This window comes from Rissa tridactyla, chromosome 4 (genome assembly GCF_028500815.1).
Source record: "Rissa tridactyla isolate bRisTri1 chromosome 4, bRisTri1.patW.cur.20221130, whole genome shotgun sequence".
Taxonomy (NCBI): Eukaryota; Metazoa; Chordata; class Aves; order Charadriiformes; family Laridae; genus Rissa; species Rissa tridactyla.
This window is the reverse complement of record NC_071469.1, coordinates 75,472,704-75,486,181: the sequence shown is the minus strand read 5'-3', so window position 1 is coordinate 75,486,181 and position 13,478 is coordinate 75,472,704. Positions and strand designations below refer to the sequence as shown.

Below are 13,478 nucleotides of genomic sequence, written 5' to 3'. Positions count from 1 at the left end.
TTACTGGGCTGCATTTACAAGACTGTAAATCTTAAAACATCATGACACCTCCATAATATAGTTTCCAAGTATGGTTTCATAATTACACAAAATCGTTTGTATTGCTTTATTCTACTTGCAGCAGTGCAAGAATGAATTGTCATTTGTTCTGTATATTAGCATTAAAGCCAAATTGAGACAGAGAAGGGAAACAGTCAACTAAAAGTAATTTTAACATAAGAAATTGATTTTTCTGTTTCCTGAATTTTGTTTCAGTGCTTTGAATGTGCCAGTCACCGATCACACTTTTGAAGATTGCAGACTGATGATTTCAGCAGGACAGCTGACTTTACCCATGGAAGCTGGGCTGGTGGAGTTCACCAAAATTAGCAAGAAACTCAAGTAAGGGAAGTTTAGCTGTCAGTAACATTAATTATTGCAGTGCTGCGCGTGTTGATGGCCATCTACAAAAGGATAAATTACCTGACAACTGACTTGGCCATGTGTAATATACCGTATTTATGTATACAATTTACATACATAAACTATATGGAAATGAGAGGTGAGGAAAATCCCAGTAAGAACTAATCCCAAGTAATTTTTGTGGGCAGTGGTACAAGGGGAAAAAATGCATTTTTTCTAATCTCTTACGGATTTATCTCACCAAAAGATGAGGAACATAAAGCAGTACCTCTTTTAGGCACTTGATGGTAATCTTGGTGCCCAATTTAAATTGCTTTTGTTGAGATGCACAGGCGGTGTATGGTATAGGAAGTAAAACACCTTCTTTCCAGTCTGAGACCAGCTAGTGGCTTACTGTTTGTTCTTAGTTGTACTGTGCAGCCATGTTTCCCTAGTGGTGTTGACATTTTCTGTCTAGATATAGTGGAATTTGAGGACAGAACCACTTAATCATACAGTACTCCATCAAATAATCTGGCGTGGCTGTGGTCAAATCTGAAGTATGTGCTCAGTGAATTGTGACTTATGACATATTTGCTATATATCCATTTGTAGAACTCTGGAACAATCTGCCCTAATTGCCCTAATTATTCTTACTGAGGTGCAGTGGTGTATTTCTGCAGAGGGATCAGGTACTTCTCAGGCTGTAGCAATGATAGCATTTGGGTAGAGAGTTAGCTAATAGAGCTGAGATCTGTTTCCTTCTGTTAAGGAGATATTCACCCTAGAGCATGATGTGAATTTATGGTGAATAAAAGCTCTCTGCTAGACCAGCCTAGTAACTGGACTGATGATTCTAAGGTTTGGGAAGTTATTCTAAGGAAGTCTGATATACGCAAGCATAGAACTGCCTGCTTTTAATATTAATAACTGGGGGGAAGCAGTCCTTAATTGCCGATTTCATACAAAATATCAGGTTGGAAGTACAGCATTTCTAATGCCGTACACATATGCTTTGTTTGGCTATTTTTCGTCTTTGAACACTGTAATAACTCCTACTGAAATTCCATCTGTCCAAGATCTGCTGTATAGAAATATCTGCTCTCCCTCATGTTTGCATAGCCTAAAATGGAATCATGTCAGAAAGCAGTTGGATACCTTTGCTGCTATTGCAAGTGCTTCCAAAGGGGGAAGAATTGGAATCGAGGAGTTTGCGGAGTACTTGAAGCTGCCTATTTCAGATGTCCTCAAAGAGCTGTTTCTACTCTTTGACAGGGTGAGTAGTTGGTTAACTGACTTGTTGACAACGTTTTGTTAAAAATCACATCCCAAAAGGATATTTAATTCATTGTGTCCAGCTTAGTAAATGCTTCCTCGCTAGCAATTCCTGTAGGCAAGATAGGTGACTCTTACAGTTTACTACTTAAGTTTCAGTGGGAAAAGGTTGTTCAGTTTGTAGCTTGTGAGATGACAGCCATCTCTTGGACCAAGTTGCTGCACCACCATCAGATGATAATCTTCCTGATGAAGATGGTTGAGTATTTCCTTCTGCCTACCCCAGATTTTGAGCTTACATACACTCTGACAACTTAATTAACTGATGTAGTTGTAAGTAGATAATTTAGGGCAGATTGAGGCTGACTAGAGCGTATGTTCCTGCTTTGTTTGTGAAAGGTGCTATTAGACACTGTAAGGACTCTTCTTGCCTGTCTCCAGCTGTAAAGGAGGCTATGTGTTAATCTGGTTATTAGGCTTATTAGGTTATTAGGCACCACTCCATAGTCAGTGGTGATCTCTCCAGTTCTCTGCTTCTCTCTGAAGATGAGAAAAATTGCCCCTCTGACTATACCAGAAGTGTCAGTGAATAGAGCGTAGCATAGAATCACCTTCTAGGCATCCAATACGTGCTACAGTGCACCCAGAGTAGTGGACTACAAATGCTTACAAACTGGAGTTTGTTTCTTGTCTGAGGGGCTGTCCCAACTCAGCATCACTCTTCCTGATCAAGTTAGCTTTAGCACACCTGTCCTTGGGAGGTCATTGCGTTGTTTAAGCTGATTAAAACTGTTTCAGGATTTTTCCAGATAAAAAGGCTTTACAAGCTTTAAAATAGAGGAGTCAAATGTATTTCCTTAATTGCTGAATGCATTGAAACTCTAGCAGAGCTAGGTGCTTTCTTCATTCTTGCCTCCTCGCCTTGGATCACTGGCTCCTATGAACATGTAGTCCGAGTCCTGAAGCACAGTACATACAATATGGAAACAGAATGGCGTGGCAACAAAATTAATTAAGGGCAATCAAGATTCCTTTCACTTTCCCTATCTGGCACAACAGCATCAGTGACTAGAATTAGCGATGTAATGCTCAACTCACTAAAAAGTTGAAGGCATAAAAGATGCAAGAACAGACAAGACTAGTAAGCTTTCGCTGCATTCATCTTTAAGGATCATCCTTAACTGAGGAACAGTCACATTAATATGGCAGGATTCTTTTCAAATTGCTTCAATTATGAGCACAGGTATTATGAGACTTCTGCTCTGTGGCTTTCAGCCTCATCTTTTTTTTTTCTAAAAAGATTCCTCAAATCACATAAAGCTCACTAGGCAGAGAAGAAAGAAAGAAAGAGAGGTGTATCAACAATTGACAGAAACTAGTGAGATGTGAGGTAACTCTGGCAGCTGGAGACATGCACAGACATGGGCAAGTCTAAGCACGCAGATAAGCTGTATTTTGCCCACACCCAGCTCAGAGACCATAAGACTTCGGAGAGTTACAGAAGCACTGGATCTCTGAGCAACTCCCTTCAAAAAACCTTCACGATGTTCCTCGCTAAAGCTTTGCTGAGTGGAGCAAGTGGAAGTGGTCGTGGAGGGAGCCTTGCACGTGGTCTTGGAGGTCTCCTAACAGGAGGTGGACATGGAGGGAATCTTGGAGGACTTGTTGGAGGTCTTGTCAATCTTATAAGTGAAGCAGCAGCTCAGTATAATCCGGAGCCACCTCCACCTCCTCGCAATCATTTTACGAATGTGGAAGCTTATGAGAGTGAGGAGATCAGACAGTTTCGTCGCCTTTTTGCCCAGCTGGCTGGAGATGATATGGAAGTGTGTGCCACAGAGTTAAGGGACATCCTGAACAAAGTGGTTTCCAGACATCAAGACTTGAAGACAGATGGCTTCAGCTTAGACACATGCCGTAGCATGGTAGCCGTCATGGACAGTGATACAAATGGCAAACTGGGCTTTGAAGAGTTTAAGTATCTGTGGAACAACATCAAGAAATGGCAATGTGTATACAAGCAGTATGATACTGATCAGTCAGGCACTGTCGGGAGAGCTCAGCTGCCAGGCGCCTTGAAGGCTGCAGGGTTCCATCTGAACGAACAACTCTGCCAGGTAATTGTGCGCAGGTATGCCGATGAGCACGGTAGCATGGATTTCAACAACTTCATTAGCTGCTTGGTACGACTGGACAGCATGTTCCGGGCCTTCAAGTCCCTGGACCAAGATGGAGATGGACAGATCAAAATGACCATTGAAGACTGGCTGCAGCTGACCGTGTACTCGTGAAGGCAGAGCAGAGAAGAATAAGCTTCGTCTGGAAGATATACATGGAAGGCTACACTTCTGTACTATAGAACTGTAGTCTCTGCCTTTTTCTAAGGCAGATGTAGCTAGTGGTAAATAGCTCAGCTTAAAGTGCCGTGATTCCTCTTGTGCATGCATTAGTCTGCTTTTCTGAAGGGTTTCTGTAAATTGCCAGTTGGACAGTCTGTCTCAGCAACTATCTCTAGACTCTGAAGTGAGGGAATATGTTGAAGGATCAAAGCTTAGTTATTTCTTCACGTAAAGTGGCTTGTATATAACGATTATATAAAAAGCTCGTTAAGTTTGGTGTCACTTTGTGATGTTACTGTTCTGATTTGTCAGCATTCACTAAGCTGGAATAAAGCTCTGCTCGCCTGAAGGCAATCACTAGTAGAGTTGTGCAGTTGTTTCTAACAAGGGGAAAAACATGAGAGTTGCAATAACTATAACGATCAATGAATTTTCATTATCATATTTAATTTCCTTCCTACTTCTGCTTCTTCATGCTTGTCTGCTGAAGCAAAACCTGAGTGGTATTGTCAGTTTTATCTGCTGGCCAGGACAAAATTGAAGACTTACATAAGGCTACTTTTACAACCTTTTTCTTCTTCCTACAATTCAGTTAACTAGTCTTGTCTCTCTTTCCTTGAAGCCTTATTGTAGTTATAATGAAAACAACTTAAAATACTACATTTATATTTAGAGAAGCTTGCTGTTATAATGCAGTCACATAGCAGACAGACAGCCAAAATCAGCCTCTGGCTATCAGAGCTAAAGTTCGTTTAGGGCACAAGCATCCCACTCAAGCTAGTTATGCAGTTCTATCGAAGAAGTCAATTTTTGAGTAAAAGAAAAGGGAATAACATGAACTGTCAAAGGTTCATTTCTTTGAATTAAGGATTACATAGTTGATGAAAACAGCTCTGACACTGCAGTGTACCAAGGCAGAGTTCTCAGAAGGGCTCTGCTGCTTTAAGAGCAAATTGTTTAGGGTGTGTGCTAGCTGACTGGAATGTGAGAGAGGAGCGCAGCCTGCCACTACACACTACATGCCATCTCCAGCTGTAAGAGTCCACGTGCCCCTGCTCCTCCCCAGGGAGACAGCGGTGACTAATTGAGAAATACCACACAAGAGCTGCCAGGCATCTGAATACTAATGGGGTACGGTGGTTTGAGTTTGTTTCTAAATTTCCATAGCTTTGATTTCTAAATCTTGCAGCTACACTTGGCAAACAGTATTTTCCAAACTGATGACATCTCCTCCCTTCTGTACTTTGTTTAATACCAAACTGGGTGAAAGAAACAGTAAAAATATTCATATTGGCTTGAATTGTGATGAAAGAGGTCAATTCCTTCCTAATGGCATTTACCCCCCCTCCCAGTTACTCAATGGAAAAGCACAAAGTTATCCACAGTGGCATTCGGGCTCTGAGTAGTAGAAAACCGGGCATGAGGGAAAGTGCGGTGTCTCTGGGTGAGCACCATTGTGCCAGGTTTGTTTCAGAATTTCCCTTTCTGACTAGTTAGAACTTAGATGTAGAATAGGCGGTGGCAATTTTGGAGTTACAATAGTGTCTTAGATGATTGAGCCTGGATATGAACAGAAGAGGTGCATCTGCAATTCCTCCCTAAATGGTCCAGTTGTAGCTTCTCTGTGGTAGCCCTGTGACTCAGGGTTTACTTAGCTACTACATGCACACACACACACTTGATTTTTCCTGTTGCTTTACAGGGAGAAAAAAGTTTTGGGGCAATAGTACTTTAAACTTTATTGACTGCATCTGCCTTGCACAGAACTTTGCCAACTGGATAAAGCTAACTGATTATCTAGCTCTAATCTCTGTGCAACTCTAAATGAGACTGTCCGTGACGATGCAACCTTTCTTGTTTCCCAAAGTGTAAGATTTACTGTATTATATAAAAAAAACAACAACAAACCCCTGGTTACCATAGCATGCTATAGTGAAAGTACTAGCAGAAAACTAGTTACTTTAAAGAAAACGAGGGTTGTTGAGGTTACGGTATGTTTTGGTTATTTTGTGTAACACAAATACATAAATATTGATGTTCTACTTTGCTATTTAGAGAATTGGAGCTCAGGTTACATGTTGCTTCTTTAAAATATTCTTGGGTGCACAGGCTGCAAACAGAGCTAGATCTGCATAGAAAGACTATTGCAAGTGCTTGTTTGCAGTGGTGCTACACAAGCACTGAAGGTTTTCCTGCATTTTCAGTTTAACTCCCATCTCTTTTTCCAGGCAACAGCCCTGTCATTTCTACTTAACCAAAATGCCAGCGCATTTGGAAGGTAGCCAGCATCCTAGGGTTTAGTAGAGCTAGTCACAACATGATCTTGCAAGTATAGTGAGTTTATTTCCTACTCAGATGGCTGGAGTTCCGTGTATCAGATTGCAGTCGGTTTTGGTTACTGGGTTTTAGCACTTTAATTAAAGTAATGTGACCCTTACTGGCTCTTGTCACTTTTCCATGTGCAGCCAAAGCTGTGTTAGCTGATTTCCGAAGTTGTTTTTTAATGATGCTATTTTATTTAAAGTTTACTTTCCAATTTTTTTCCTGTGAAACTTATTCTTAACTTTAAAAATAAATAAAAAAATATTCTAATGACATCAAACAATCCTTTGCTAACAATACAGTCTATAAAACTGTCCAAAAATAATATTCCATGGAACTTTGAACAATTATTATCTACACTCTTTCTTCAGTTTTTTTAAGAGTTAAGGTTTATAATGATACATTTTAAAGTCAGATCTCTTATTGATGTAGACAAAATATTTTAAGTCAAACTCTGCAGCACAATGAAAGCAAAGATTCATAAATAAAGTAGCATTTATGGGAGAACATTTTCCTTTTCTAATTATTAAAAACTGACAAAAGTTATATCCCTTAGACAGACATGAAAGTATCTTAAAGACTATTCATATTTTTGCTAAAAAGCTTCCTTAAAATTCACAGGCCTTTAAAATACAAGATGTTCAAAGGTTTCACGTCTTCAAAAAAGATTGGTTAGACCACCAGTATAAAGAAAATAAGTTATCTGTGCAAAACAGTCCTGAATTGGTTTTGAAGGCTAAATAACATCTATCTGAGCCGTTTTAAATCCTGTCAAATATATAGCTTGATAAAGAAAAGTTAGTACTGAATCCATTATTACATGTATTTTGTTAATCAAAGACTATCTTAAGACCTAAATTCAGTAACAGAAATCCCTATTTCATAGAACCCAAGATTTTCAAAGCTCTCTACAGAGCAGCCGTAGCATTTCTCCACTGGCAAGCTCCATATTCCCGTGTTCAGCAGCAGAAAACCAAAACAGCAAGGTTAAGGTTGGTATGCTCAAGTGGGCATTAGAAGTTGGTAGGAGAGCCAGAAATAGAATCTAGATCTGGCTGTTCACTACAGATTTACCCAGGAGACCACCCCTCTCTCGCTTGGCTGAAAATATTTTGTGCTCTTCCCAGACTTAGAGAGTCCACTTTTTTAAAAATCTATTTCTTCTTGAAATGTACAACACATCCGGGCTAAAGCCAAGATAGAATTAAATCTAGCTAGGGACATCAAGGATAACAAGAAAAACTTTTATAAGTACGTCAGGGATAAAGGCAAGACTAGGGAAGATGTGGGCCCTCTCTGGAAGGAAACAGGAGACCTGGTCACCCAGGATATGGAGAAGGATGAGGTACTAAATGACTTTTTCGCCTCGGTCTTCACTGGCAAGGGCTCCAACCACAAGTTGCAGAAGGCAAAGGCAGGATCTGTGAGAATGAAGAACCGCCCATTGTTCATCCACTAGGATGTTGCATTCACCTCTGAACTTTAGGAAGTGTCAGTGCTACACGAACTGTTACATTTACCTTAAACACATGTATTCCAATTCTTGTTAGAGGCTTCTCCGGGGTCATGTACTAAAGAAAAACTTGTGAGTTGTTTTAAATCTTTTTTTTGTTTGGGGTTTCTGTAAGATACAAATTGATACCCAATTTCTAGCTATTGAAAATACGTATATTGCTACTTTAGCCCTAGTATTACATATATTTAGTGAGCTGTTAGTATTTTTTCCAGGAAGAACAAATATCTCTAGTGTTGTAAATTGTCTTAGTGCATGTTGTATAGTTGATGTATACAACAGCTTTTAAAGTGATTTGCAATATGAACTATAACTACTGCCATGCGTATTTTGGTTACAGAATGGAGACGGCACCATCGACTTCAGAGAATATGTAATTGGTTTGTCTATTCTTTGTAACCCAGCCAACACAGAAGAGACTATTCGCATGGCATTTAAGGTAAATTCAATTTAGTGTAAATCTACAAACCTGACAAATCAAGACTGACTGTAAATCTGTTAGCTTTCAAATCATAAGTTTATAGCTCCAATCTGTTATGCAAATGTGAGTAATACTCTTAAACCAATTGACATTTAGAGTATGAAGGGAAGGGGGAGAATTGCAGGCATCCGCTTCATAGAAAAGGGTTTCAAAAGCCATGTGAAGGCACTAATGAATATGTAACTTGGCAGGCTAACTCCAAATATGATTCAGCAGCACTTGCAGTTTTTTCGCCTGAGGTTTTTTTTTGCTGCGATTCTTCAATGTCACAAGTAGACAATAGATGGAGCAATATCCACTTTTGGGTCAAGCACTCAGTAAAGTCACTGTGGTTAACAAAGAGGGGAAAAAAATTCAAGAAGGGCTATTCAGGACTGGCATATCCAAAATTGGGCTGCATCTAAGATCATCTATTGGCTTGTACTATGGTGTCCTGATAGTACCAGCAGTCAAGCAGCAGTAGCTCCTTTCAGAACTCAGGTACAAGCAGGCAATAGGTGACATGAGCTGCCCAGGCTCTGAATCCCTGAATAGGAAAATGCTCAAGTAATTTTTTTTTCAGCAGGTCTTTGACTCAGATGCAGTTATTTACCCACGAATCTGTTCTTACAAACTATACTGAGATATGGATAATGTTCATCTTAAACTGGATACTTTTCAGTACTGATGCATACTCAAGAAATACCAGAATTTTTCTGGCAATCCATTCTATCCACTGAACAGCTCTAGTGCTTATCTGTAAAGCAGGCAAAGTGATTTGTGCTTTTTCAGGGATGTTGTATCACCACAGATTCCTGTGAAGAAGCAAGCCTAGCAGCTGTTGATGCTATTTCATTGTTTTGTTTTCTAGACTCTTCAGTATCTTAAAACAGTTGAGCTGATTATAAAACTAGTAATTTGTTTTAATTCCTAATTTCAGTGGGAAACGGCTGGTTCAGCTGGTAAAAGCCTGTTTCAGTCTGAAATGGAACTATGGGGTTTCTTTTGCTGCTTGTTTTCTCTGCCACTGAATGTACTTTCCTTCGCAACAGGAAAGTTTGCCTGTAGCAAGTACTTAAGGCTTACAGCCAGCCAGCCCTTTTATTTCTCAAGGGGTTGATTCATAGCAGATGCTTATTGTCACTGCTCTGGGAAGGATGGGATGATCAGTGCCTGCATTCCAGTCACCAAAATCCCATGTTCATTACAATAATTCCTTAGTAGGTAACAGATACTAAAATTTAGGGACTTTATGGCAAGAGCATAAACTATGGCAAGTTTAATTTGATGGCAGATGTGCTATAACTTAATGAAAATGAAGACTAAAACTTAAGACGTTCCAGTATACAATGGCTGAATACAGTAGACCTTAACATAGCTCATGGTGACAATTAACATAAGTCTTTCCTTATTATTTTGTTTTTATTGATTTTCTATGAGTTTTATTACTGAACTAAATGCTGTGAGGTTTGGGTTTTGTTTGTTGTTGCAGGTTTGCTACATACTTTTCCTATTAGAGACTTCAAATCCCAACTATAGCATGTGCATTGCTTTGCTAAGTGTCTTATTCCAGAGAAAATACAGAAAATATTTTGCAAGAGACAGTAGCTGGATGCAACCAGTCTCTTCAAATCCCAGGCATTGTTTGCAGATCACCTCTTAAATACTAGAAACCTAATACGGGTGGCTGATGTACGCAGAAGGTCCATAGGCAAACTGATGCCAGAGTACTTCTATATGTAATGTCTTTTCTAGCTCTTCGACATGGATGAGGACGGCACTATAACAGAAGATGAGTTTGCTTCTATCATACAGTCAGCTCTGGGAGTGCCTGAGCTTGACGTTTCTATGCTCTTTAAAGAAATAGATGCAGATGAAACTGGGAAGCTGTCCTATGGTAAGTTACATCCTTTTGTAACAAAGAGCACTCTGATAGTCATATTGACAGTGAGTTTCCTATCTTTTTTCTCCCTGAAATTATCTGATGGTTCTCAGACCCCGTTTCTCAGGAAAACTGTTGAAGGACAGCCCTAGATACTTTGTGTGATTTGTCTGAGATGCTTCAGAGGAAAGTAACTGGAGATGAGCTTCAGTAAAAGGAACAGGCACGGAAACTTTCTTTGATTCTGTTGCTGCACTATAGTATCTGTATTTTTTATATTTTTCAGATGAGTTCAAGCACTTTGCACTGAAGCATCCGGAATATGCCAAGTTGTTTACTACATACCTAGAGCTACAGAGATACCAGTTAGATATGTTGGAGGAGGATGACATTGAGTCATCTGAAGTCAAACACAGTCCAGTTAGAAAGACTACAATCCCAGTCTCAGAAACAACACCGATTGCAAGAAATAAAGTTTGTCCTGAAAGCAATGAAGAGGATAACTCAAGTACCTCTGACAAAAAGGATGACTGAATTAAAGAATTTATCTCTTGAATTCTACAGGATTTTTTTCCCAAGCTATTCATAAGCACAATTGATATAAAATAGAGATGGAAGTTACAATTAAAAAAATTTTTTTTCTTTTTTACTTTCATATCAGGAGTTATTGCTGTTCGAATGTAAGGAGAAAACCACTGTAACTATTCTGTCCTTGATGTCAGTATCACAATACTGGGAATGTTGTTCACTGTCTTCGAAGTTCATACTTCCACAGAAGTAACAGCTGTGCTAAGGCGGGTAAGAAGCTCCAGCACTGCGGTGACCTCTCAGAAGGGAGACTGAGGAGTCCACTTGTGTAAAAACAAGTGCAATTTTTGGTGCTGCTCAATTCCTCTACATCCCCAACATGTCTTAAGGGAAAAAAATGATGCCAGAGTATTTTAATTTGCCTTTCTCAAGTTTCTGAGAGACACAAATAAGTTACAAGAAGCTGAGAGTTGAAGCTGGTGTTTTCTTTTAGCTGTCCTTAGATTTCCCTTAACTACTTGTGAACTATAAAGCCTAAGCTTCTGAACAAGACATGCTGATTCACTGATGTTAAGGCTTAAAGGCTAGTTAAAGATGGGAATGGCTGCACTTCTAACAACAAAAAACTAATTGGAATTCCAAGACAGCAGCTCACAATCTACAGGAAAATGCAGACAATAAGACCTAAGAATTAATGGACTACTTCAAAATAAATAGAATGTTGTTTACAGTAACAACTGTTCAGGATCACATTAGGAGGAACATTTCAAACTTCAGCATATTTTTATTCTAGTAATTATCAACAGAGGAATGTGACCTTGCTCTGCAACACTTACAAGGCAAATATGCTGTCAAGTCATAGTTCTAGTAGTTACTATCTACTCTAAAATTGTCTCCTAGAAACCATGTTTGCATTACCGTGCCAATACTCAATTCTGATTCAAAACCAAGCTCTTTCTAGTCAATGATTTGAGTATGTTTTCCTGTCCCCTCTAGTGCACTGGAAATTTGGCCTTTTTCTGTCCTTCATCTGAATGCACTTTATACAATATTTAAAATATATATGTATTTACGCAAGTAACTTCTAAATAAAAACTTGGAAGGCGAGGAATGACAGGATATTTTCAAATTAAAACTGAGATGAGCAGTGTCTAGAATGTCTAGTACCAAAAATAACCAATTTTCAGCAGGTTCCGTATGTGAAATGGTAACCTCTGCCTCTAAGTTATTGCTTGTGTTGTCTGGCTGCAAGTTCATGGCCATGTTTAATCTTTCTGTGTTTAGAGTTGTGCCTATCCTGATGTTTCACATGCTTAAAATAAATCTATATTTTTAAAAGACTTTACTTGTACAGCTGTCTTTTTAGTACAGTGGGAAGTGTCTCTCTTAAGGGGCTGGGGGAATTTCCAGGAAATCATCCTTACAATGTCTTACCTTGATAAACACAAAACAACCTGAAGTTGGACTGCTTAGTTCTGAGTGTGATGGCACTTCTCTCTGTGGTAAGGGCAGAAAAGTAGAATGGGACTCATGTTCTTCCAAAGAAAATTGCTTCTGCTGCCTATTTCAGCAAGAGGGGATATGATACAGAGATTTGCAGGTACGTGAAGAGATACCACTGTTTTCTGATGGAAAACAAAGCATTGCCATTTACAGGTAAAATGAGTGACCTCTGCCATAACTGAGAAGTAACAACCATGGCTCTGTGTAGTCTGAACATTAGGAGAGGATTTTCTTTCACTGTAGAGGAGAAGCTGGAGTTACCCTAACCTGGCTGTACAGTTAGCTGGAAGACATGCAATTTCCTTGGCAAGGATGCTGTTGCCTAGCACGTTAACTGAAGTCCTCAGCTTTTCAACCAGCAGTAACCTTTTCAAAGACGACGTCTATTCCAACCCATAACAAAAAGACAGACGGGCAAAGATGATGAAGACAACCACTTCAAGGTCTCAGAACGCCAAGGGTGCCTTACGCAAACCCCAAACCAGGACGATGCTCCTGTTGAATCCAGCCACATTCAACAGCTGGAGCACTATGCTGCCCATCAGTGTAGCATACTTAGGACAAGTGATTTTTATAGAAACCTGCAAGTCACACAAGCACTTTGCAATTACAGCTAAAAATTGTGCATATAAATCTACATATCCCAGTAGTTTAAGGAGGAAAGGCTGCAAATGGGTTTGGTATGTAGCAGTGATTCAACTATGCTCTGAAAAGAAATCAGCTAAATGTTAGAGACACTAACTCAATAGACACACATCTGCTTGATGTGCGGGAAGGGAATACATTAATTTCTAGGCATCATTGTGCCTCAGGGAGCTTTTAAAAGGACCAAACTAAAAGCAGTCTGCAATAAACGGGCATTACATTAAGTGGCAGAGCAGGAACTAAACAGAAGGAGAAGGTTAAAAATACTAAACAGAAAATGGTTCTCAATCAGGCAGTGAGGGATGACACCTTTCTGCCTGAGACTTCCCGAGCTGAGAATTCTTAATTCTACCAGGTGCCTAAGGATCATTGCAGTCCTGTGCAGTAGAGCTAGAAAGGTATATTTGGCCCCATGTCACCATAGAAAACATCATTTATTTACTCAGTACTCCTCTGTCATGCTGTAATATGGATTTTGTGATAAATCCTTCACAGATACCAAAATAAGACACTGTAAAGTATACAGAAACTCTAGCAATCTTAACTGAACAAGGGTGAGAATCAGACACGGACAAGTCTATTACAAAAGGAAAACACAGCTAGTTCTCAAGAACAGTGGCCCATGGGCTG

General features: G+C 39.5%; 2 protein-coding genes across 2 annotated transcripts in view; both read left to right on the top strand.

The window, feature by feature from the left end:
• LPCAT2 (lysophosphatidylcholine acyltransferase 2) overlaps positions 1-12,038 on the top strand; it is a 32,665-nt gene extending 20,627 nt beyond the window's left edge. Inside the window, exons 10-14 of the mRNA XM_054199593.1 lie at positions 256-381; positions 1,504-1,657; positions 8,171-8,269; positions 10,046-10,187; positions 10,459-12,038. Of these exons, the coding sequence (XP_054055568.1) occupies positions 256-381; positions 1,504-1,657; positions 8,171-8,269; positions 10,046-10,187; positions 10,459-10,706 (769 nt within the window). The 3' untranslated portion in view covers positions 10,707-12,038. The remainder of the gene's footprint in view (positions 1-255; positions 382-1,503; positions 1,658-8,170; positions 8,270-10,045; positions 10,188-10,458) is intronic.
• On the top strand, positions 1,717-4,595 carry CAPNS2 (calpain small subunit 2). Its single transcript, XM_054199598.1, has one exon. The coding sequence runs from the start codon at positions 3,078-3,080 to the stop codon at positions 3,945-3,947; it is 870 nt and encodes a 289-aa protein (XP_054055573.1). The 5' UTR covers positions 1,717-3,077; the 3' UTR covers positions 3,948-4,595.
• Positions 12,039-13,478: the final 1,440 nt, after the last annotated feature.

What these genes read in the sequence shown, in the direction of transcription:
- CAPNS2 (XM_054199598.1), top strand. Translation starts at nt 3,078, where the DNA reads ATGGGCAAGTCTAAGCACGCAGATAAGCTGTATTTTGCCCACACCCAG.